Genomic DNA, 23,864 nt, shown 5'->3' with positions numbered 1-23,864 from the left:
ATCAGTGGCTTTTGATTGATTTTAGGATACCATCTTGGATTTTCTTTTTTAATATTCCAATTTGAATTTCATAAAGTATGTTTTAAAATAATAAATATTAATCTAATACATTTAGTAACACTCTTACATTAATAACGACAAGAAATTAAAAATTATGGTTGTTTGAATTGGATCGAATTGTCTAATGGAACTGAAAACCGATTATGGTATTGATCTGGAGAAAGCCATTAGATCAATTGATCTGAAAATTGATACAACGTGATTGAACTGGGCTAAAAATTGATCGAACAACAAACTTTTACTTTCTTTTTATTTTTATGAATTTTTTTAATTTTTTATTTAATCGAAACATATGGACAGTCGAACTGGTTGGACCAAGAAACCGATGGCTATACCATATTTTCACCCACTGATCTAAAACTGGAAACCTTGCTAAAACTAAGATTACCATTGTTTTCAGATAAAATAAAAGACAAAACAAAACCACGAAAGTGTAGACAAAAATCATAGTATTGTGAATTGAAATAAATAAACAAGTAAAATCAAGAAATATTATTGAAGAAGCTACAACTAGTTCAAAGGTTGACATTCTCGTCATCGTTGGCAAAACAAAGATTTGGATTGAAAAAATTGAGGGACAATGTTAAAAATTAAAAAAAAAAATTGATTTGAATACTCGAATTTCTTATCTATAAATTTGGAGTGAATTTGAATAATATATGTTTAAGAATTAATATTTGCACCTATTCTAAATTCATTACATATCTATAATTTATACTATATACAAAATGGTTTCTTGAGTTGGTATCATGAGTAGTTATGAAATTACTAAAATATCTTTACTGTAAAGGTTAATTAATATTATTTTAAAGGTATTCATGTTATTTCATACTTTTATATAATATTTTAATTAAAACAATTGGAAAACATTATTTAGGAATCAAATACAAGACCAACAATGCAAATAAAAATCTCTTGCCGCTCCACCTATAATTATTTATTAAAATAATTTTAAAAAATATATTTTTGATATAAAATATTTTGTTCACCCACATCGTGGGTGTGATAAAATCTAGTATTATTTGAAAGGTTAGCTGAGTTTATGTCACCTATCAATTGAGTCCCAACTCAGTTGAAAATTTATCGAAAATCCATTCCTTCTATAAAATAACAAACATTATCATGGGGGCAAATTTTTTTTCTTTTATATTTTATGTAAAATCTAAAAAAATACATTTTATAAAATTTAAATCTAAGATAACATTTCAACCAAAGCCTCATTTATTTTTTACATCAATCTTTTTCAATGGTATAATCTAGTAAAAAATTAAATGTACCTTTCAAGATAAAAAAAATATTTAAAGTTTAATATTAACATAATTAAAAATGGGTTACGTGATTATCTTTTAACAATTGTTATTTTATGAAGGAAGAGCATTATATATATTTTTAAACGAGACATTTTATTTTGTTATACATTAAAAATTAAGAGATGTTCACCCATAAAATTCACTTGAATTCAAACTTTCGATGAATAATTAATATTTTAATTATATATTACCAAAAAAGTTAATTAAAAATATACAATACACTTAAACAATCTAACCCTCAAAAAAACACAAGAAAAAACCTAAATCCATTTCCCTCATATTCAACATGATAAAGGACCCCAACCTTCACAAATAAAAGATTGAAGTATGTTTGTTCAAAAAAACAAAGATTAAAGTATGCATTGATTCAAAAAATAATAATAATTAAAGTATGCTATAAGTTGTTGTATTTTTTTAAATTTAAAAATTTAATTCATATATTTTAATTTTTAAAATTTCGGTTCTTTTACTTTTCAGATTTCAATTCAGATTCAATTGTTAATGCTATTAATTTTTTTGAGAAATAATTTGTTGATTTGATATTTTGAAATAAAAAATACTTACTTGACAAACATGTAATTAAAAAATGACATTATAATGAATTTGAATTTAACAAATAATAATAATGATAATAACAGTTGAAACTGAATTTTGAAATTTAAAAAATTTAAAGTTTGTATTCTTGAAAATAGAAGTACATGGACTCAAGTCTAAAATTTCAAAGAGTACAAGTACTTGTGGCATTATCATGCCAAGAAAAAAAACGAAAATGAAAGGCAAGGAAAGTGGATGACGGGAAACCCGAGGGGTGACAACCACCTACGCACCACTATCGGAAGAAGGCATGAAGCCCTTTCCCAAAGGTCATCCATAGCTAAATCGACAAGACAGAGGGACTAATGACAAAATGACAAGATAGATTGAGAGCGCCAAGCGAAGCTAGGATTTTTTTTTAGGTAATATTAAATAGTATATTTTATAAGAGCTAAAATATAATTTTATCATTTAATAGTTTATATTTTTAAAGGAATAAATCAAAATTTTATCATTTTTAGAGAGTCAAAATGTAATTTTAATATGTACTAATTTAAAATTTCATAAATTTTTAAAAATCAAAAATTTCTATTTTAGAGAGGTCAAGACCTCTACTAACCCTCTAGTGTTGCCCCACAAAGGTAAAAAGAGGTGAACCAACGACCCAAGTGCCAACCGGTTAAAAACCAAATTGCAAGATTTTACCAAAAAAAAAACTTGAATAAATTAAATTAATATGATGAAAAAGTACATAAAAAAGTATTCTAAAAATTTTAATTGTTATTTAAAATTATCAAAAATACTTTACATGGAAAAAAATACAAACATGAATAAATATTACCACCTTATCTTACCTATACGTGAATATATATTAAGGGTTAGTTTTTCATTATATTTTGAGAAGTACGGTGAGAAAGTATTTTTGAAAATTTTAATTTAAAATTTAAGTGGATTGTATTGTTGTTAAAATGTGTTTTTAAGAAGAAAAAGAATATCTATTTTAGACGTTATAAAGTAAAAATATATATTTAAATAATATTAAATTTCATTAATATTACAATATTTCAGTAAAAATATAAGAAAACAATATTATTAATATTTTGATATAAGAAATATAAATTTAAATATTTTAAAGCAATTAATGTGAATTGTTAATAAATTTTAATTTAACTGTATAAATTATATTTTAAATATTAAAAAATACTTTAATAAAAAATAACCGTATATTCAATGTAAATATTATAAAAAAATAAAAGTTAAAAGTATCATTTTACTTTAAAATTACTTTTTTCTATACATAAAAGTGCATTACTTTTTATTGCTTATGATGCAAAAAGTTTTTTTTGCTCTGAAAACATTTTTAAAATGCAATGGAAAAACAGGTGTAAATAGCTGGAGTTTCAAAAAAAAAAAAATCGTATGACCAATTTAAGAATTTTCTTTTAAAAAAATATAAATAAATAGAACAATTTTTTTCCTTCAATTTTTCTATTTTATTTAATTTTTAAAAAAAGAATAATGATTTTTGCTACCACTATTTAAGGAACCAAAGCTAAACGAAACTCAAAAAACTTTCAAACAACAGTTACATTTTACGTACAAAACAAAACCGAAGATCAAAGCACTCTTTTCCCAAAACTAAATCAATGTCTTCTTTTCATTTTCTGCTTCATTTGACAATTTTCCTCCTTGTTTTCCATCAAAAATTTTCTTTTCCTTCCAAACAAACAACACTTTTTTTACCTCTCAAAACAACCCTTGGTCGACCCCCACTTACCTTTGCCCGTAACTCTAAACTTTCCTCCGCCGCCGCCACCAACAAGCTTGGCTTCCACCATAACGTTACTTTAACAGTTTCTTTATCCGTCGGCTCGCCGCCACAAAATGTCACTATGGTCCTCGACACTGGGAGTGAACTCTCATGGCTTCACTGCAAAAAAATTCCCAACTTAAATTCCGTTTTTACCCCTGAACTTTCCAAGTCTTACATTCACATCCCTTGCGCTTCACCCATTTGTAAAACCCGTACCCGAGATTTACTCGTACCCGCTTCCTGCGAACCGAATAATAAGCTGTGCCACGTGGCTGTCTCTTATGCCGACGCTTCCTCAATTGAGGGAACTCTCGCGTATGAGAATTTTGTAATCGGGTCCTCCGTCCGACCCGGGTTTTTATTCGGGTGTATGGACTCAGGTTTTAGCTCGAATTCAGATGAAGATTCGAAAGCAACCGGGTTAATGGGCATGAACCGTGGGTCCTTATCATTCGTGAGTCAAATGGGTTTTCCCAAATTCTCGTACTGTATATCGGGTTTTGACTCGTCTGGTGTTTTACTTCTCGGCGATACGAGATTCTCGTGGCTTAAAACGTTAAATTATACTCCTTTAATTCAAATATCCGATCCATTGCCATATTTTGATCGGGTTGCATATACGGTGCAATTAGAAGGTATTAAAGTTGGGAACAAAATGTTGGACCTACCAAGATCCGCTTTTTTACCGGATCACACGGGTGCGGGTCAAACAATGGTTGATTCGGGCACCCAATTTACTTTCTTAATGGGTCCGGTTTATACCGCGTTAAGAAACGAGTTTTTGCAACAAACAAGAGAGGTTTTACGAGTTTTTGAGGATCCGAACTTTGTTTTCCAAGAACCAATGGACTTATGTTACCAAGTTGACGAGTCACCCGGTACGATTTTTTCGGATTTACCACGAGTTAGTTTGATGTTTCAAGGAGCCGAGATGAGCGTATCGGGCGAGAGGCTATTATATCAAGTACCCGAGATGAATAAGGGGAGTGATTCAGTATATTGCTTCACATTTGGGAACTCTGATCTATTAGGTATTGAAGCGTTCGTGATTGGCCATCATCATCAACAAAATGTGTGGATGGAATTTGATTTGGTGAAATCAAGGGTTGGATTTGCAGAGATCAGGTGTGATATTGCCGGTCAACAACTAGAGATGGGCCTTTAAAAAAAAGGAACCCACCAAAGGATTAAAATGGAAGAGACATTTTTTGAAGTTCAGAATGAAGCCAACATAGTCCAATCAGGGCCCATCTTTATAAATAAAGATGGACCGTTGATCGTACGACCATATTGGTACTTAATTTTTCATTGTAATATTAATTATATTAAAATATTTATAATCCATATTTTGATTTTATGAAAACTTGTTAAAAATTCTGAAATTAGAGCTTTTATTAAATGCATTTATTATGTTTGTGTCGATGTCATGCTAGTGCTCGAGTTTTCACATCGTGTAACATTATCAAGAATGTGTAAAAACCCTAAATAGAAATACAATGTATGTATTAAAAATGTGTTAACGTGTTTGCCAAACTAGTCATGCTCGTGGTCATGTTTTCATATCGTGTCTAAGATTACCAAGTATAAGTCTAATCGACTAGCTAATTTCTGGAAGAGCTCTAATTAACATAGTAGCTAAGCACCAGAAACAAGAGGGTTATAGTGACCATTTTCTAACATTAACAGTAAGCAATATCACCATTAAAATGGCTGACATGAAACTTTATCAGTTTAACATTTGTTTTTTTATCAGTCTATATCTAATATAAAATCCTTCTTTAACTATTTGCCTTTGCCTTTACCTTTTCCTTGACCTTTCTTGGCCTCCAACTTGGCTTGAATACGAGCAGCTGCAGCAGCTTTCGCTTCTTCTCTCTTCTTTTTCTCTTCCTCCTTCACCGAAGCAGCAATTTCCCTCTGCTTCTTCAGCTCCCTGATTTTAAGTTTAACGAATGTTAAAACAAAGTTCTTATTGTTCCATGTATTAGACAAGATCTATACAATGAGAGTTACGCAAGAATACGAGCAGAATAAGGAGGGGGAAAAGAAATGTGACTTACTCTAGCCTAGCTCTCTCTGCCGAAGCACTACCGAGACTGGAACCTTTGCGTGGCCTGCAGGACAGTAACTCCACCTCGAAGATAAGGGTAGCACTGTATACAAAATATGAAATCACATTCATTCATAGGAAATTAGAGAAATACAAATGGCCCGATTACTGGGTTAAATACCCTAGCAAATCACAATCATCCTGACTATTATACTCGGACTCAGGTGGAAATAGGATGCAGATATGTTCTGAAACAGGTATGTTCAAGTTTTTCTTCTACATTTTTTTCATGTATTTTGAGGGCCCTTAAACGGTTATATCCCATACCATGCCCGGATATGCATTAGATGCGGATATCAGACACCGGTACTTCAAGAAAAGAAGAGTCTGAATCTGAACAAAATAGGTCCTAACTATATCCGTAAACAAAATATAGTGCTAATTCAATATCTCATGTTTCGGCCATCATAGCCATTGACAAGCCAATTGCATTATAATAACAATAAAAGATGAAAATAAGAATCAAGTACTTGGGTGGGATATCGGGGGGAGATCCGGCAGCACCATAGGCATACTCTGGCTTGCAAGTTATTTTCGCAACTTCACCAACCTGCCGAAAAGGGAAAAAAAGATATGTCAGATAAGCCTAAATAACTTAAAAACGACATAGAGACATTATATTTTGACCTTCATAGTTTTTAAAGCAATGTCCCAAGCCTGAATAACCGTGCCCTTTCCAAGCTCAAAGGAGAAAACAGAGTTATCTTCATGTGTTGTATCAAAAACTTCACCAGTTTCAGCTAGGGTACCTTCATAATGAACTGTTCAAACAACAAAGAAGCAAATTTTACAAATCCGGAATCTTGTGGGAATGCTAATTTATATATTTGGAGTATGGACTGCAGAAATATATAAAGATAAAAGAAAACGAAATTTCAAGCTGACCAAACACGTTATCATTCCCGGTGAAATTCAGCAAAGGTTTATATATGAATGGATGAATAAAATATCACTCATCATAGAAACCAACTGTAAACTTCATGCGAGCAACAAGTGCATACCATCAACCATCGGAAGATCCTCGGAAGGGGCGAGCGCACCCACTTTGGCTCTTGCTACGATCTTCTTAATAACACCTCCATCACCAGTCAAATCAGTTACATCATCCATTGCGCTTAGACTTTTAAAAACCTGATCACGTAAGAGAAACAAGAGTAAAACAAAATCAAACTTTTTGAAACTATAAGGATTAAACAATCATTTCAGTGATCCATGGACAATAAAAACAATCCCGTGAGCAGAGAACCGGATGATGAACCTTTAGAAACAATTCAACTATGAGTAAATGTTATTGTCCTACAAATAAGAATACAAGGTAAACACCACTCAAATCCATTAAAACGCCCAATCAACGGACAAGAATTTCATCATTCCTACATCTTTATAAACAAAAAGAAAGAAAATTTGCCCTTTTCACGCAGTGCAGAGTCAATTATATGGATCATAATGCCACCATGGTACCTTGATTTTAACATCAAAATCAACAAAAATTTAAAGAAGGCAGAAGAAAGAAACATACCAATTTCACTAATTTCCTCGCAACTTTCTCTCAATATTAGGGATAAATACATAAAACCCTGAATTCACAGCCCTAATTTCTTCCACCATTTTTCACATCAATTTCCCCGAATGGGAAATGTCAACTAGTTACATAATTTGGTTCTTTTCTCTCAAGAATTGTAATTGAAAAAGCAAACACCTCCCAAAATAGCCAAATTCATTAACTTCCCTTCCACTCTAATTTCAATTTTAAAACTACAGTGGCTTAAAATCCTAGGTAAAAAGATCATAAAATAAAATATAAAAAGAGTTCCTTAACTCACCTGGAATGGAGCAAGGATTGAGGATCCGAAGAGTTATCGAGGGATTGGTTATTCGGGTCGGGTCGGGGATGATTTTTCGGGAGGAATCGCCGTCGATTCTGGTGGCCATAAAGCTGTCAAAGAGGGGTTTTCTTTAGGGTTCGGCTGAATAGATAAAAGGAAAATAAAAATTAAAGCTGGAATTTCGAAAATGAGAAGGGAAATGAGATTCGGACTCGCGTTCTAGCGCGTGGATACACGATGAATTTGAAATTACTAAATTAGATATGATCAAACATTAAAATTAGAAAAATAATTATTATACAAAAATTACATTAACACGTGTATATTTAAAAAAAAACATCAAACACAAGTATAAGAATCTTTTAAAACATTTATAATATAGGGTTAGTATTTCTTACGTCAACTAATTTGAAAAAATTAATGTGTTTCTCCTAATATTCATTTTTAATATTTTATTATATTTTTATACGGTGTTTGTCCATCTCCTAATCTTGTTTGTATAGTTTAAAAATTCTATTGACAATTCACCAAATATTATTCCTATAATATAAGCTAAAATACATTCAACACGAGACACATGTTACAAAAGCCGAGTCATGAATCCAAAATTTCTTTTAGAACTATTTTTCAGCTTAACTTGTGAATTTAAAATAAAATATTAATTTATAATAATATTTATATTTTATAATTAAATTTAAATAATTTTTTAATTATTATATTGTTATTCTAGCCAAATCAAGTTGAATTATAATTTTTTCCAAGTTTCACTGTTATAAATACACTACACTCATGGGTGAAGTCAACAAAATTTTTTGGAGTCAAAATTAAATCGTATATTTTTACAATAGTAAAAGTTCAATTTTATCATTTTTAATAGCGTATATCTTTATAATTTTTAAAAAATTAAATCAAATTTTTATCATTTTTAAAGGAGTTAAAACATAATTTTACCATTAATAACTTAAAATTTTATAAAATATGCCCAAACAAAATTAAGGGTGGGTTTGGATGGGCGGTGTGTTTAGTTCCGATGAGGTTAAAAACAGCGGTGGCGGTGAGATTAGGTACTGTAGCGGTAAGATTGGATACTGTAGCGGTGAGATTAGAAATAGCGGTGGAGTGTGTGTTTGGATTCAAACGCAGCTGTAGCGGTGAGGTGAAAATAGAAAATGATTTTTAAGGACATTAGATTAAAAATGATATATAATAGAAGTTTTTAAAATTATTTAACAATTACAAAATTAATAAATAATTAAAAATTATTACAATTATATTTATTTTTAATAATAAATAATTAAAAATAAATTAAAACTAGAGAAAAATTCAAAAATATCAAAATATTTTACAGATTATATTCATAATAAAATATCAAAATATTTTACAGATTATATTTGAATCAAATAATAAAATATAATTAAATTGTATTTATACTAAATTTATAAATAAAAATTATAATTTTATTGTAAATTAAATCATATTAAATAATGACATATTAAACTTATGTTATCTGTTTTAAATAAAATAAATAATAAAGGAAGAATTGGAGGGGTAAAATAATAATTACTCTTATTTTTGGACTTCCAAATTAATCCATTGAAGCTTTTAACTCCAGCCAATATTTTGGGTTACAGTGAGGTGAAAAATGCTTACTGGTGTGCTTGCCAAACACCCCAAATAGAGCCGCATTTCAGTTCAAATTTTTTTCACTCTTTAAATCTCATCACACTGAAGCTTGCTGGTGATCCAAAGGAGCCCTAATTCATAACGTATACATAGGCCGGAACTAAAAACCAATGAAAAAACAAAGCACTACGTGCAAATTGTTAGAAATGTTGGGTGCATTTTGCGTGGAATAACGCGCGATTGTAAAGCGTGGGTATATGAGTGATTCTGTTTGTTAGTGGGAACGTAGGGACAAATTGATTGATTGGGAATTTATTCGAGTTAATTGCTCCACACATCTTGCAACTATGACCTCATTTTAATTTGGTCCTTAAATTTTAAAATATTCTAAATATATCTCTAAACTTTTAATTTAATATCAATCAGGTCCTTTATTATTGAAGCCATTAATTTAATCATTAAATGGCATGTAAAATCTTATGTAACATAATTTAAAATAAAAATTTTAAAGAAGAGTAGAATGTTGCAGCATAATTTTAAAAATTAAAAACTAAAAATAAAATAAAATAAAAAAGAGAGAGAGTGAGCAATTAGTTTTTTTTTGGGTTTTTTACCCAAATATATTTTTAAAAAATTAAGTACCTAAATAGGTTGTCAGCTAGATTATTACTAAAATGGTACGTTTACTTTAATCGAGCTTATCTGACAGGCGCGAATTAATTTTTTATATTAAAAAATACTTTTTTGTTTAAATAAAATATTATTAATTTTTTTCCCGGATCAATATATAACCCGGATATAAATACGAAATACAAGTTGACTAGTTGAGCCTATCTTAGAAGTGCGACTAGTTGAGCCTATCTGACAGGCACGAGTAGTTGTGCCTAACTCAGAGGCGCGAATGGTGGGGTCCACTGCTGCTTAATTTTTTCCCCATCCGATATCGTATGTTGATAATCAATCAACTATATTCATTACATAAATATGAAGTTATTTATATCGATAGTCAATCAATTTTCCCCTAAAATTGATGGTTTGATGGTGTGGTTCTAAGGGTATATTTTTGTGGAGCTCGACGTTCACGTTACGGGCGATTACGGTGATTAATGTTCTCGTCATCCGTATGTAGGGGTGTGCAAAACATAGATGAAAAATCATATGTCTCAAATGTCATCGATGAAGCCGGGAGGAACGGAGTACGGCGGTGGAGACGGGCCGAAAGGAGTGGAGTACTGAGGTGGATACGAGCCGGAAGGAGCAGAGTACTGAGGTGGATACGAGCTAGGATGACTGGAATACTGAGGTGGTAGTGGGCTGAAGATATCAAGCTCTGAATGATATCCGTGGCCTGACGAGCCCGGGAAATAATCATCGCTCCCCAAATCTGGATGATAAAAACTATCCCTAGAATGTAGTTCCGTCTCTGCCTCCGGCTCCAGCTTTGTCTCTAGTGCATGATGCGGATCTGGAAGGGGTTGCCTAATTCGTGTCGTATGCGGAAGGACTACCATGGACCGCCCACCAAACAAAAATGGTTTCCCTATCTCACAGTAGAGGTGCTCATGGGCCGGGCCGGGCCCGAAATATGGGCCTAGAATTTTGCCCAGGCCCAGCCCGAGAAAAAATTCATAAGCCCGGGCCCTGCCCATTTTTTAAATAAATACCAAAATTTATTTTAAAAATTAAAACAAAAATAAAAAAAATATTTTAAAAATATTTTAAAATTAAACAAATTTAAAAGTATTTTAAAAATATTTTAAAATTTAAAAAATTTAAAAAAAGTATTTTAAAAGTATTTTAAAATTTAAAAAAAAATAAAAAAATTATTATATTCGGGCCGGGCCTGGCCCGGGCCAAAAAAGTGGTGCCCGAGGCCCGACCCGTTTTTTAATCAGCCCTCGTTTTTTTGCCCAAGCCCATATTTCGGGCCTATATTTTTACTCAAACCCTCCCATATTTCGGGCGGACCGTCGGGCCGGGCCGGGCCACCCGGCCCATGAGCACTTCTATCTCACAGTACCATTGTATGTACTCTAACGAGGGCTACAGATCCAAAGCACGATCCATCTGAGGTACCCTTCCCAATCGATTGTTCCATACAGTAATATATTCTTCATGCACTTCTCCCCAATCATTTCCATACCTCCCCCTCCTACTCATCCCATGGATCTCCCCCTATCGTACTGGCAGTGTCGAGATATACTGTATGCAACCGAACTGTCGGAGTACTTGATCGCCATGATACCACTCCTCTACCTGAAAATTGATAACGGGTACATTAATGCACCATAGGTTTGAGTGGACGTGGGCAGATGAGGGAATAACCACCATAATTTCTGGAACAGAATACGGCATCCAAATGAACTGCACAGTTAATAACATTGTTATATTAACGTGAGTTGAGTGAATAATAAAATTAAGTTTTTATTGGAAAAGCTTACCCCCTCTCCAGCATGATTCACAATCATCAGACGGTATACTGGAACCGTGTATGACCTCCCGGTACTCGGATTAGTACTCCATCTACGAAAACAAATTGTTAGAACAATATAATCTGAAAAAAAGTCAACTAGTTCTTATAACGAGTAAAAATTCATCACCTATTAACAAGTGAAAATATATATGATTGGTGACTAATGGATGCCAAGAATGGCATCCGGTAAAGTGCCCACGACTGTAGCAGTATGAGGCATCCGCCTATGTCTATAGCAGAAGGATCTGTCGTCCGATAAAGTTCGCGATACAGCATGGCTAAAATTGCGGACCCCAACTGTATGAACGGGTGTTATGCAAATTGGATAATAAGGGTAAGTACATCAAGTGGGTTGTATTGCCGTTTGAATCCAGCATGAGTACACCCCCTATAAGGTGCATAATGTAAGCTCGAACGGCCTGCATCACCTCCCATTCATTGGCAGTACTCGGCAAATGCTCAAAATTGGCCTTTAGCCATGAAAATCTCAAACTGGTAAATTTCCCCTCACTTGGCGAGCATCCAAGTAATTCATAGCAAAAGGTAGCCGACCTAGAGATTGAGCTTACGCCCGTGACCGCATTCCCGTCGATGGGAAGCCCGAGCTAAAGTACAACATCCTCTAGAGTGACGGTACACTCCTCGCACAGCAAATGAAATGTGTGGGTCTCCGGACGCCATCGCTCGACTAAAGCGAAAATCAAGTCGTATCGTAGATCAAAAGTCCGGATCAATGCCACTGATCTGAACCCGGCTAACTCTAAGTATGGTATTAGGTGTTCATCTAGCAGAAACTCTACACTATTAACACGGCCCCTCAATACGCGGTACGAACCCTGACATTATTAAATTAGCAAAATATTTAATACAATATAATTTAATTCAGCAAATAACATGAGTATCAAATAAAAATTTTATTACCATCTCATTAATAGTACTTGATATGTGATTATTATTATTAATCAAAGAACCTATTTGCTGCAAATCTGCAATTAAAAAAATGAATTCATTTAATTTGTTTTAAAAAATACAATAAATTATTTCAAATTTCAGAAACAAAACATGGTAAATGTCTAATAATTTCCCATAATTTACCTACAATAAAAAAATTTATGTTAGATTACAATAATAATATAATTAAAATTAATATAAACTATCTAAACATAAAAACATACGAATTAAAAAAATAAAAATAGAAATAGATACATACCCGAGTAGTTTATTTCAAACAACCTATAAAATTATATAACAACAAATTTAATCAATATTTCAATAAATCAATAAAAATTTTTAAATAAATAAATAAAATCAAATAAAATTACATTATATAAAAATTACATTATATAAAAATATCCATATCCCATATTTTTTTCACACAGCCAAAATCTACTCTCATTGCTCAAAATAAGAATCTTAATTATGAGTTTTAGGAAACGCTTTTAATTGATACTATTAATGTATTATTATCAATTTTTTAATTTTTTTAAGTTGTTGTTAAGTATTGGTATGTTAACAATTGATTTATATTCTTCAATATTTCTACAATCATTTTTTTAATTAAACTCTTTAAATTATAAACAAAATTATTTACTAAAATAATACATTATCCTTTTTTTTTCTTTCTTCTTTTTCTTCTTCTTCTTCTTCTCTTCTCCTTTCTCTTTTTTCTTTCTCTCTTTCGGTGGATGGGGTTTGGGGGACCATGCTTATAAGGTCCCCCATTTGCAACTTTTTCCCATTGAAGGGACAGCAGCAGCATTGAAGGGACAACAACAGCATGGTGCAGCAACAGTTGCTAGCAGCGGGGGAGGGGGGCATGCAGCAGACCATTCGCGCCTCCCTGTCAGGCTCGATTAGTCGCGCCTATCTGACAGGCGCGACTCGTTTTTTACCCGTATTTTGACCCGTTGACCGTATTTTTACCTGTATATATATTTAAATATTTTTAATAAAAATAAAAAATCAATATTTTATTTAAACAAAAAAATATTTTTAATATAAAAAATTGATTCGCACCTGTCAGATAGGCACTATTAAAGTAAACGTACTATTTCGGTAATTAATCTAGCTGAGAACCTATTTAGGTATTTAATTTTTTAATATATTTGGGTAAAAAACCCGTTTTTTTTTTTAAGCTTCGAAAACTTTAAAACCAAGACTTTTACAACATCTATTTTTAAATTTTTCATTTTAAATTATTTCACGTAAGATGAGTGTCGAAACCATTTTTAATAATTTTGAAAAATGGGGATCGACTTTGAAAATAAAATGGGAGTCGTCACCGATCTTTTAGATGTTTGACCGGTTCACCATTAAAAATGATTTTTGGTCTGCGAAATTTGAGAAAATAAGTTTGGGAGTCGGTTACGTACGAGGAAGGGTTAGCACCCTCGTAACGCCCAAAATTGGTACCAAATTGATTGTTTAATGTCTTAAGGTCGAAAAATTAAAAAGATTTTGAAATACGATCCTTTGAAGTTTTGAATAAACCAAGTTGAATAATGAGATGTACTTATTTTGAAGAAATAAATTGTCACACTCAGTGAGTTAGGGTGCAACAATTCAATCGTCAAAATTAAGTATGTCTTTTTAGTTTTTAAATTTAAAATTCATGCATTTTGAGAAGGTTGTTCGGTCATTTAAGTCAAACGAGAAATCAGAATCCAGTAAGTTAGGTTTCGATTTCTCGAAGTTCTTAAACGTCAAACATTGCCTTTATTTTAAAATCAGGATAACAGGATGTCACATTCGGTAAGTTAGGATCCGACATTTTGAAATCCTAAATGCTTAGTTAAAATGATATGGTTTAGATAAAATAATCACATGACTATTTAAATTCCTCGAGAAAAGTTGGAACCCAGTAAGTTAGGGCACAATTCTCTTGAGAATTATAAACGCTAAGCCTTTTTAATATGAAATAGAATGAAAAGAGAAATTTTAAAAGAAATATGTGATGCAAAAGATAAATGATAATTCAAACTTAGACCTAGAAGTGGCAAATAAGCGATAAATAAATACAAATAAAGAATAGCAATAATAGTTTTAATAATATCATACTAATGCTAACATTGACAATCGAACATCAAATTCTAAAGTATATCCAAGATAATAAGAGAGGAATTTCACCTAACAAAATCTATGCACACAAGTTCTAAAAAGGATTTATTCACGAATTAAAAAATAGATTTGAAATAAAATAATAATGACTTCGTATAATAGCATTTCGAAATGAACTTAAAATATATTTATTAATCCACCTTAAATAATACACATAAATTAACTATGAAAGGGTCTCAATGCATGTATGACTTAAAAGAAATAAGTAATTACCCAAATAGGTTTTGAAAGAAATAGATTATATAAATCAAATCAACTTAAAATACATATATACATATAAAAATACTTTGAAAATTTATAATCATGATGATATTAAACATCAAAACAATAATATATATATATATATTTTTTTTTTGAAATAATTTAATAGCACATATAGTAGCATTTAAAAACATTATATTAAAAGAAAATTAAGTTATAACACAAAATGAATTACTAAAATATGTTCAAAGTCTGTCAAATTGCTATAAAACATTTTTACACATATAGATGTTGAAACATATAATGATATAAAGTTTTAAAATAAAAAGGATAAATTTTAAAACAATGTTAATAAACTCAAAACATGTTAATAATAATTTTAAATAACAATATGTTGTACCTTAAAATTATGATAAAAATGTTTGAAAACAATGTTAATCCTAATATTTAAAACTTTTTAAAAATAAACATATTAAAAACACTAAGCTAATTTTACATTATGTTATATATATATAAAAAAAACTAAATTTGAATGAAATTTTCTTTAATATATTCACTATAAGAGCCAATAATATTTATGAAACTTAACAAAACATTATGATTAATGAGAAATAAAGATAAAATTTAAAAAAACAATAATTGAATCGAAATTACAGCACTTGGAAGACTAAATTTGCAATCAATCGAAAACATGAGGACTAAAACCACAATTAAACGCAATGGTTCAAACATTCAAATTTAGATAATGGAAACGTCGCCGTTTAACTATGAACCGAATTGAAACCAGATTAAATCATACGGTATAAATCGAAAAAACTGTAGAAAATCGAATTAGAACAATACAAGACAAAAGAGGACTGATTTCACAAATAGTCCAATGAACCAGAATGCGCAGATCCTGCCCCGGGTCGGGTCACCGCGTGGGTCCAAGGACACTAAACGACATCGTTTCTTTCACACTATATAAGCTAAAATAAACATAAAACCTAAAGCTCTCAGTCATTTTTTAAGAAAAAAAAACCTAAAAGAAAACTAAACTCCTGGCGCCGCTTCAGTGTCGAAACCCCCCTCACCTATTCAATCTTGGCTTGAATGGAGGAGGGATTCGGCGACTCACCAATCCAGGTAAAGTTTTTGAACTCTCCTCCCTTTTTATTTTATATATATGCTTATATATGTGATTACTAACAAACAAAAAAAAAAGAGAAAAAGCAATCGGAAAAGGAACAGAACCGAAAAGAGGAAAAAAGAAAACCTTTTTTGTATTGATTTCTTTTTTTTTTGATACAGTCTCCCCCCTTGAGTACATGAGAAAATAAGGCTCTTATAGCCCGAAAAATAAAAAATAAACCCTCTTTTTTCCTTTTTTTCTTTTGTTGTTATCGTTTTTTTGCTTTTTTTCTTCTTCTTTTGATGTTGTCTTGTTATTTGCTGCAGGGACGGGTATGCGTGACGTGGCTCAACGCGTACTGAGGCATAGGCTGGCGTGGAGTGACTCGGAGGCGTGGCTGCGGCGCTGGAGGCTGAATGCTGCTAGGGTTTGCTGCTGTGCATTCTGGTGTTGGGCCATTTGGGCTGAGTTGGTTTGCTGGGCTAAGAATCAGGTTTAGGTTTGGTCTAGGGTCTAGGCAAATTGGGTTTGGTGATTTTTTTTTATTTGGACTATTATTTTATTTGTTTTTTTTATTATTTATTTTAATAGCGGGCCAGGCAAATTGGGCCTATTACAATGAGATGTCTCATTTAATAGTTAAATTAAGATTTTAGTAATGATTTTAAATTATATTACTTAAGAAGAAACTCATCTGAGGTAAAGCTAGAAAATTGTTTTAGGAAGCCAAAAATAAATAAATAAAATTTAGGAGGCAAAGTATAATTTTACCATTAATTAATTTATGATTTCCTAAAAAATAAAGGCCCCTGGAACTTCCAAAAGTCTGAAAATTTTGTTGAGAGCTTAGCTCTATTTATAGATAAAAAATTACATTTTGATCATCCAACTTTAGAAAATTACAAAAAGGTAATTGAAATATTCGAAAGTTTTCATTTAAGTCATTGGGCTATTAAAACCGTTGTTTTATGGCATTTTTTGTTCGTATTGCCTGCACCAATCGAAAGCTCTCATTCACCTTTTCTTCTACAGTTCAGTTTTTTTAATGAAACAATTTTGAACGTTACGGATTTACGAACTAAATTTCACACAATTTTCTTCTTCGATCTTCGGCACTGATTGCCAGATCAAATTAAATCTAAGAAATGATCTTCTACTTGTCGATGAGTACTAATCTACCATACTGATAGTCGAATTGCCAATTAGAGCTCACTAGGCAGATTTAAAAAAAAAAAAGCCAATGACTTAGGGTGGGTTTGGATGGGCGATTAGGTGTGGTGCGGTGCGTTTAGCCTACTTTTTATCTCACGCTACAGTATTGCTACAGTATCTAATCTCACCACCACCGCTGTTTTTACATTAACCACAGGTAAACAAACCGCCCATCCAAACTCACCCTTAAATACTTTTTTTTAATAATTCAGTTAGCTTTCGAATATATTTCACATGTTACTTGAAAATAATTCATGTTTTTCTTAAACCAACTTGAAGCCTTGAATTTTTAGAGTTTTTTTGAAAAATTTGAATTAATTATACCATAATTCTAACCATTATTAATTTTTCTAATCCTTTAGATAGACGGTGAGTTTGATTCTGGTGAGGTGAAAAACAATAGTGACAGTGAGTAATTATTATAGCAGTGAGATTGAATACTGTAATAGTGAGATCAAAATTAACAGTAAGACATGTGTTTGGATTCAACTACAACTATAACGGTAATGTGAAAATAAAAAATTACTATTAATAACATTACATTAAAAAAATAAATATAATAGAAAGTTTATTTTTTTTTACTTTTATAAAATTATTGAAAACATGTGAAATTTTAATTTTATTTAATAAAATAATATCTATCACCATATTTTTATAAATATTTTTTTGTTTTGTAACCACTTTAAATTATTTGTTATATTAAATGATAAATAATATTTAATTATTTTTATAGTTAACCATAATAAATACTAAATATTATTTTAACAAATAAATCTAATAAATATGTTATTATACTAAATATAAATCTTAAAGTTTTATATTTTAAATCAAATCCAAACTTAAAAAATTAATCTAAAATACCACCTCGATCCAAATAGCAAATCAGGTGCAGTTGAGCATAGAAAAGTGTGAAACACACTGAACAGTGTGACCCAAAGAGCCTTAAGACTGTTTCAAACAATTTGATACATGACATTTACGTCATACATTTGACGTCACATCATTTTACCATTTACTCATTCATCAATTACAATGCATTTAATCATAAACACTATACCCTTAAACCCAATTTCATGTTTTTGTTTACTTAATAAAATAATTGGCACGAGTTAAATGAATACCAATTCAATTAAGAAAAAATAAAAATACCTTTATTTTATAAAGTAATTTTATATCTTTTATATGGAAAAAGCATAAGATAAGAGTACCAACTCGGTCAAGAAAAGATAAAAATACATCATTTTTACAAAAATAAATTGTATTATTTGAAGGATGTTTTTGTCATTATTTTTATCTTTTATATAAAAATATACCCACGTAATATGATTTAAACCCAGTTATACTTTTATCATTTAACTAAGGTGCATAAATTGATTCAACTTAAATAATTGCTTAGTAGAAAGCAACCACTCCAATTGACTTAATTACTAAATTCTACGTAAAACCATGTCTGTGAACTTCAACCAGTCAAATGCACACAGATTTGAACCGAAGTATTAGATTCATGCATATGTCTGAGACAAAAATTTTAGAGATTTCTTTTCCAAATATTTAAAGGTTTCTAGAATGTCATAATTTTCTCAATGAAAGCTTGGGTGTTGGTATTTAGATTTGAATGCATCTTAAGTCTAAAAGATAGAAAATTTTATAATATAAAATCATTAACGAAGTAATACTTTGTTGCATTTGACTATGACTAAATCTGACAAATGATTGAGATAATATCACAGTATCAATACCACTAGCTATATAATGGAAAAAAACATATACCACTATATACATCTAATGTTTTTAAAAATAGGATCGGTAATAGACCAGTTAAACTATTAATTTATTAATTCGTCCTACTTATTTAAATAAATCATTAAAAATTATAAAAATAATTTTTTTTAAATTCGATTCAACTTCATATCAATTTTCGAGTCAACCAATCTAATACTCCTTTTCGGATTAATATTTTGTCCGGTTATTGATCCAACCTGTAAGTCTAATGCAATTCAAAGAAACTTTTGACCTAATTAATATAATTTGGTTATTTATTGTATTATTGTTTTTATCATTTTTCTTATCTATAATATTTATGATATTTAAAAATAACAAGTTTTAGTTTTTTTGAAATATCTAGTTATATAAGTTTACTTGTTAAGATGATTTATCATACTTATAATAAAAATTCTGTTTTTATATATATAAGGATATAATGGTAATTTTATATAGTGAAGCGGGACAAACAATTTCATACTCACTATCAAAAAAAAAAAAAAAATCATCCCACCCATCCTCGCCTCTACTTTTCAAACAAAATCATCCACTCCATTCAAAGTTGACCAATTCAAAATCTATTAGACGGTTCGGGTTTTGTCATCCCTATATTCAACATATATGATACAAAATTATAATAATTTTTAAAAATCTTCCAAATACATAATTCTTTTTAAAAAAAATTACTCATATCAAAGACATATACCAGAAACTTACCATCAAAGTCCGAGTAACTTGACAATAAAATTTACAACTTTGAAGCAAACAGAATAAGCACTATTTTTGTGCATACAACATACTTAAATATCATTACCATTCCCTTAAACAGCTAGGTTTTAATATAATTACGTATCTGTTTCGTTAAGAATTTGCGTTACCGTTGCTGCCGTTATTCCCGGATACATTTTACGTGTTATGCGCATCAATGCAATGACCTCCAGCCATAAGGTAACCGCCGAAATGATATGGTACATGTTGCATTTCAGCCTCTAACAGCATGAGAATAAGCACCAGCAATGATCTTACGTAACCTAACCTGGTTGGAAAATACGACAAACGGTCGTCAATATCAAGTTTCGTTTTCAGGAATTTGAGTTTTTGTGTATGCGTGTGTGTAAGGGATGGAGTGAAGCGGATAGATCACCTTATCTCCGTCTATGTGAAATCCATCACTGGATCGTAACCATCAAAAAGGCTGCAGCTGATTTTGCAAGACTTTGCCTTTTCTTGAGTAGTTCAAAAGTATTCGGTTAAGAGGCAGGCACCCAACACGAGTGTGCATAAACAATCCGTCCCTTCCACCCTTGAAGCAACCAATGGTTATCCTCGTCGATTACAAAGTCCTTGTGGTAGTTTGTATTGACTCTCTCCTTTGCCGTTTTCATCATCTCCTTATCCAGTGGCAACTGTCTGAACCCGGCCCTTGTATTCCGGACCTGCCATTGCTTGTATGTCTCAGGCCTCTCGATTCTTTCAGCACCTTCGCATGCAATGACATTCATTGCCTCCCACCCAAATATCTCTCTCTCGATTAGCATCCGTTCCGGAATTTCACGGGGCACATTAGTCTCGAGCATATCGAATAAAGTGGAATAGTGGAAGAGAGCCTCCCTGAATCTCGTAATAAAGAATGGAGCACTGTAGGCGCCGTTCACGATCCCTAGTATGAAAACATCGGGATGCAATTTCCTCATCAAGTTCAGAACTTTATTCCTCGGACTCTCCACAACCACAGTCTCATCGAGCAGATTCCGAAGCCTGTAAATGCAGTTTACAATAAGCACTTCACCACTTTCAATCTTTATGTCCTCGATCTGAATGGTGTCCCATTTTTGTGCAATTGCATTGAACTCGAACGGAACTTTGAAAGCCTCAGCATAGTTCGCAAGACGACGCCCTGTCTCCTCAACCCTTTCTGCTGGCCGGAAACCAGGTTGCGGAAGATCGATCCCTGTGATCTTTAGTTTAGGCGGTCCCCCCGGTCTAGATGAGAGACGCCGTATAAGACAAGGCCATTGGAAGCCATATAGAATACCGAAGTCAATAATATGAAGCCTAGCTGCATTTTCCGCAAGATTCATTATCGTCGTATCTGAGAAGAAATTCGAGAGCTTCCTAAAAGGGCATGCAGCAAGAAACAGATGGTAAGCTTTCAAAATGTTAGCAGCTGATGTCGGTCTCGTGACAACAGGATTGTAACTCTGGGTCCCGGAGCCAGCTAAGCGTGCCTCTAGACCATCGACAAAATAGTGGGCCAACCGTTGCATCCCATCACCCATAGGCGAAGAATGCTGCCTGATTTGCTTCAGCAGCTCATTTGCACTCCTCCGATCATCGGTCGCAACAGCTTGTGCACAAAGAGTCAACAGAGTCCTCAAATCCACCACATTCCGTTTACCTTTCTTCGCACGTGCCTTCCCACCTGTAGGTCCTTTTGACTGTCCGTTCTGTTGCACATTCTTGTTTGTTTCGTGTTGCAAAACTTTTTGAAGGTCGGCTACGCTTTGACAATTCAGTAACACTGTATCAAACATTTCCGGGCTTACAGTGGATTCAGTATAAACCAACGACTGCTTGTTACTCCTGCCGTTGTATAAATTCACATCCTCAGGATAAGGCTTCTTCTTTCCCCTCGATCCGTCCTGCAATAACTCATTTTCCACCTTCTCTACCACACTTTTAGCCTCTTCCTTCACCTCTTTGAGAAACAGTCCGTCACTCTCTACATCAACAAACAAGTTTCCACGATTCGGAAGGAACCTACTTGCTTCCTCAAACCCTTTTCTGAATTGAATGACTGACTCACTATCACCAAATATTTCAGGAAGCCGGGGAGTACTCACCGGAGAATCTGTAAAGCCATCTACGAGACTACCAGCACTGTTCCCGGAACTATGGGATGAATTGGCCTGAGAACTGTAGTTTAAAGACATTTGCATGCCTAAATCATAGTTGGACGGAAGATTGAGTAAGTTACCGTCAGCACTACTACAACTGCAACAACTATGACCATGAAGTTCATTCGAGCTTTCATGGTTTTGATATTTCAATTCGGGTTCCAGAGAAGGTGGATACTGTTCTCCGAGAACCTCATAAAATGATTTCTCGGCAGCTTGAAGGGCTGCTGAAGACTCTTTAAACATGCAGGTCTTATCTTCCATATCTTCTTCCATTAACATCTCACTTATGTACTTAAGAACTAAGTCACTAAAGTCATAATCCTCGGGCTCGTTCACACTTGCAGAAGGCAGCAAATTTATCGGAATCGTAGCAGGTTGCAAAGGAGGAATACCAGCAAAAGTTTCATTCTTAAACCCGTTATTAAAGTTCGGGCTCGATATCGCTAACAAAGTATCATCATTTACTCTGAATCTATCAACAGAACTGTAAAGCCCCTGCAACGACGGATCCATGATGATACGCTTCACAAAGCAATAAAAAACCGAAACCCGAATTTCAGAACTATCAAAGCTCTTCACTTTCAAGTTCAAAAACTGACAACCCAAAATAAAACCTAGTAAATTCCAACCTCAAATCCAACGCCTCCCCTCTAGGAACTGTTCCTTGTCCAAAAAACCAACACAATTTCCAACAATAAACTACTATGTTCCTGCTCAAAAATACCTATAAAAATCAAAATAACACAACATCAAACATAGAAAGAACTGGATTCTAAATAAAAAATGAAAATTCTGGGCATTATATTATCAACGAGAACAGCAAATAACATGTTTTTACAATATAAAACATTTTTTTATAAAAAAGAATGAGATATTTGAACAGTAATGAATAAGGGAACTTAAACAACAATGAATATAAACCAAAACCTAGATAGAAAATGATCATTTCAAGAACAAATATAAGAATCAAACTGGGAGCACACACACACACATATACCCATAAACAAAAGATTCTTTAAGGGTTTAAAAGTCAGACAACCTTAAAAACACATCAAAATCTTTTACAAGACAACCTTAAAAAAAAAAAACCATCAAGCTATTTTTACTTTTAAAAGAACAGAAAAAAGATCAATAGAAGTAAAGTACCTGAGCTGAGAATCTTACAGAGAAAAAGAGAGACAAGGGGAGACAAAGGTAAACCTTTGTTGGAGTTATAAAGAAAAAGAACAGACTCACTGGACAATAAGAAAATTAATTTTTAAATAGGGTGATGATGTTGGTTGAATCTTAGCCGTCCATTCATTCCTAAATATAGTATTTGATTCATAAGATTGGTATTTTTTTTTCTTTTAATTAAGTCATCTCTAAAAAGGAAAAGAGTTTTTTCTGACATTCTTTTTGGGTCTAAAAATGTCAGACATGTAAGCTTATTTTAGATATTTCTAAAATTCTCCTGTTAATCCAAAAAAAAAAAGCATTATTCATTTTAGCAATATTATAAAGTTTAGATGTAAAAAAAATTTATATTAATGTTACAAATAATTATTTTTAAATGGACAAAATATATAATAATATTATTATTAAAAATGAAAATCATAGACCACGAGACACATTATGCCTTTACTATCTTATTTTATTATGTCGTTCATTGTTAGAAATTACGTGATTCGAATCTTTTCACTTGTTTAAGAAATAAATACTCTGAAAAAATAAAGGGATCTATAGAGTGAGAGGCCAGTACAAATTGAATCCGTATAAAACTATTATTCTTCTAATTGACTTTGCTTAAAATAGAATTTTTCAAGTAAAATCT

At 32.0% G+C, this 23,864-nt stretch overlaps 3 protein-coding genes across 5 annotated transcripts; 1 reads left to right on the top strand and 2 right to left on the bottom strand.

Moving 5' to 3' along the window:
- Window positions 1-3,461: 3,461 nt before the first annotated feature.
- On the top strand, window positions 3,462-5,287 carry LOC107900209 (aspartic proteinase PCS1). The gene has a single exon (XM_016825902.2). The coding sequence runs from the start codon at window positions 3,551-3,553 to the stop codon at window positions 4,880-4,882; it is 1,332 nt and encodes a 443-aa protein (XP_016681391.1). The 5' UTR covers window positions 3,462-3,550; the 3' UTR covers window positions 4,883-5,287.
- An 87-nt stretch (window positions 5,288-5,374) lies between these two features.
- LOC107900467 (peptidyl-prolyl cis-trans isomerase FKBP20-1) lies at window positions 5,375-7,950 on the bottom strand. The gene is made up of 6 exons (XM_016826075.2): window positions 7,651-7,950; window positions 6,829-6,958; window positions 6,455-6,588; window positions 6,298-6,377; window positions 5,778-5,870; window positions 5,375-5,650 (listed from the first exon to the last, which is right to left on the bottom strand). Exons 2-6 carry the CDS (start codon window positions 6,935-6,937, stop codon window positions 5,500-5,502), a joined length of 567 nt encoding a protein of 188 aa, XP_016681564.1. The 5' UTR covers window positions 6,938-6,958; window positions 7,651-7,950; the 3' UTR covers window positions 5,375-5,499.
- An 11,782-nt stretch (window positions 7,951-19,732) lies between these two features.
- Window positions 19,733-23,300, bottom strand: LOC107900465 (scarecrow-like protein 30). 3 transcript variants are annotated; one of them, XM_016826073.2, is made up of 3 exons: window positions 23,198-23,300; window positions 20,296-22,775; window positions 19,733-20,187 (listed from the first exon to the last, which is right to left on the bottom strand). In XM_016826073.2, exon 2 carries the CDS (start codon window positions 22,562-22,564, stop codon window positions 20,402-20,404), a length of 2,163 nt encoding a protein of 720 aa, XP_016681562.1. In that variant the 5' UTR covers window positions 22,565-22,775; window positions 23,198-23,300; the 3' UTR covers window positions 19,733-20,187; window positions 20,296-20,401. The 3 variants fall into 3 exon arrangements, with proteins under 3 accessions (XP_016681562.1, XP_040951954.1, XP_016681563.1); XM_041096020.1 differs by having other exon boundaries at window positions 19,733-20,182; XM_016826074.2 differs by having other exon boundaries at window positions 23,216-23,236.
- Between the last annotated feature and the right edge of the window lie 564 nt (window positions 23,301-23,864).

Source organism: Gossypium hirsutum, chromosome D06, assembly GCF_007990345.1.
Source record: "Gossypium hirsutum isolate 1008001.06 chromosome D06, Gossypium_hirsutum_v2.1, whole genome shotgun sequence".
Classification (NCBI taxonomy): Eukaryota; Viridiplantae; Streptophyta; class Magnoliopsida; order Malvales; family Malvaceae; genus Gossypium; species Gossypium hirsutum.
This window is presented reverse-complemented; position numbering and strand designations above follow the sequence as displayed.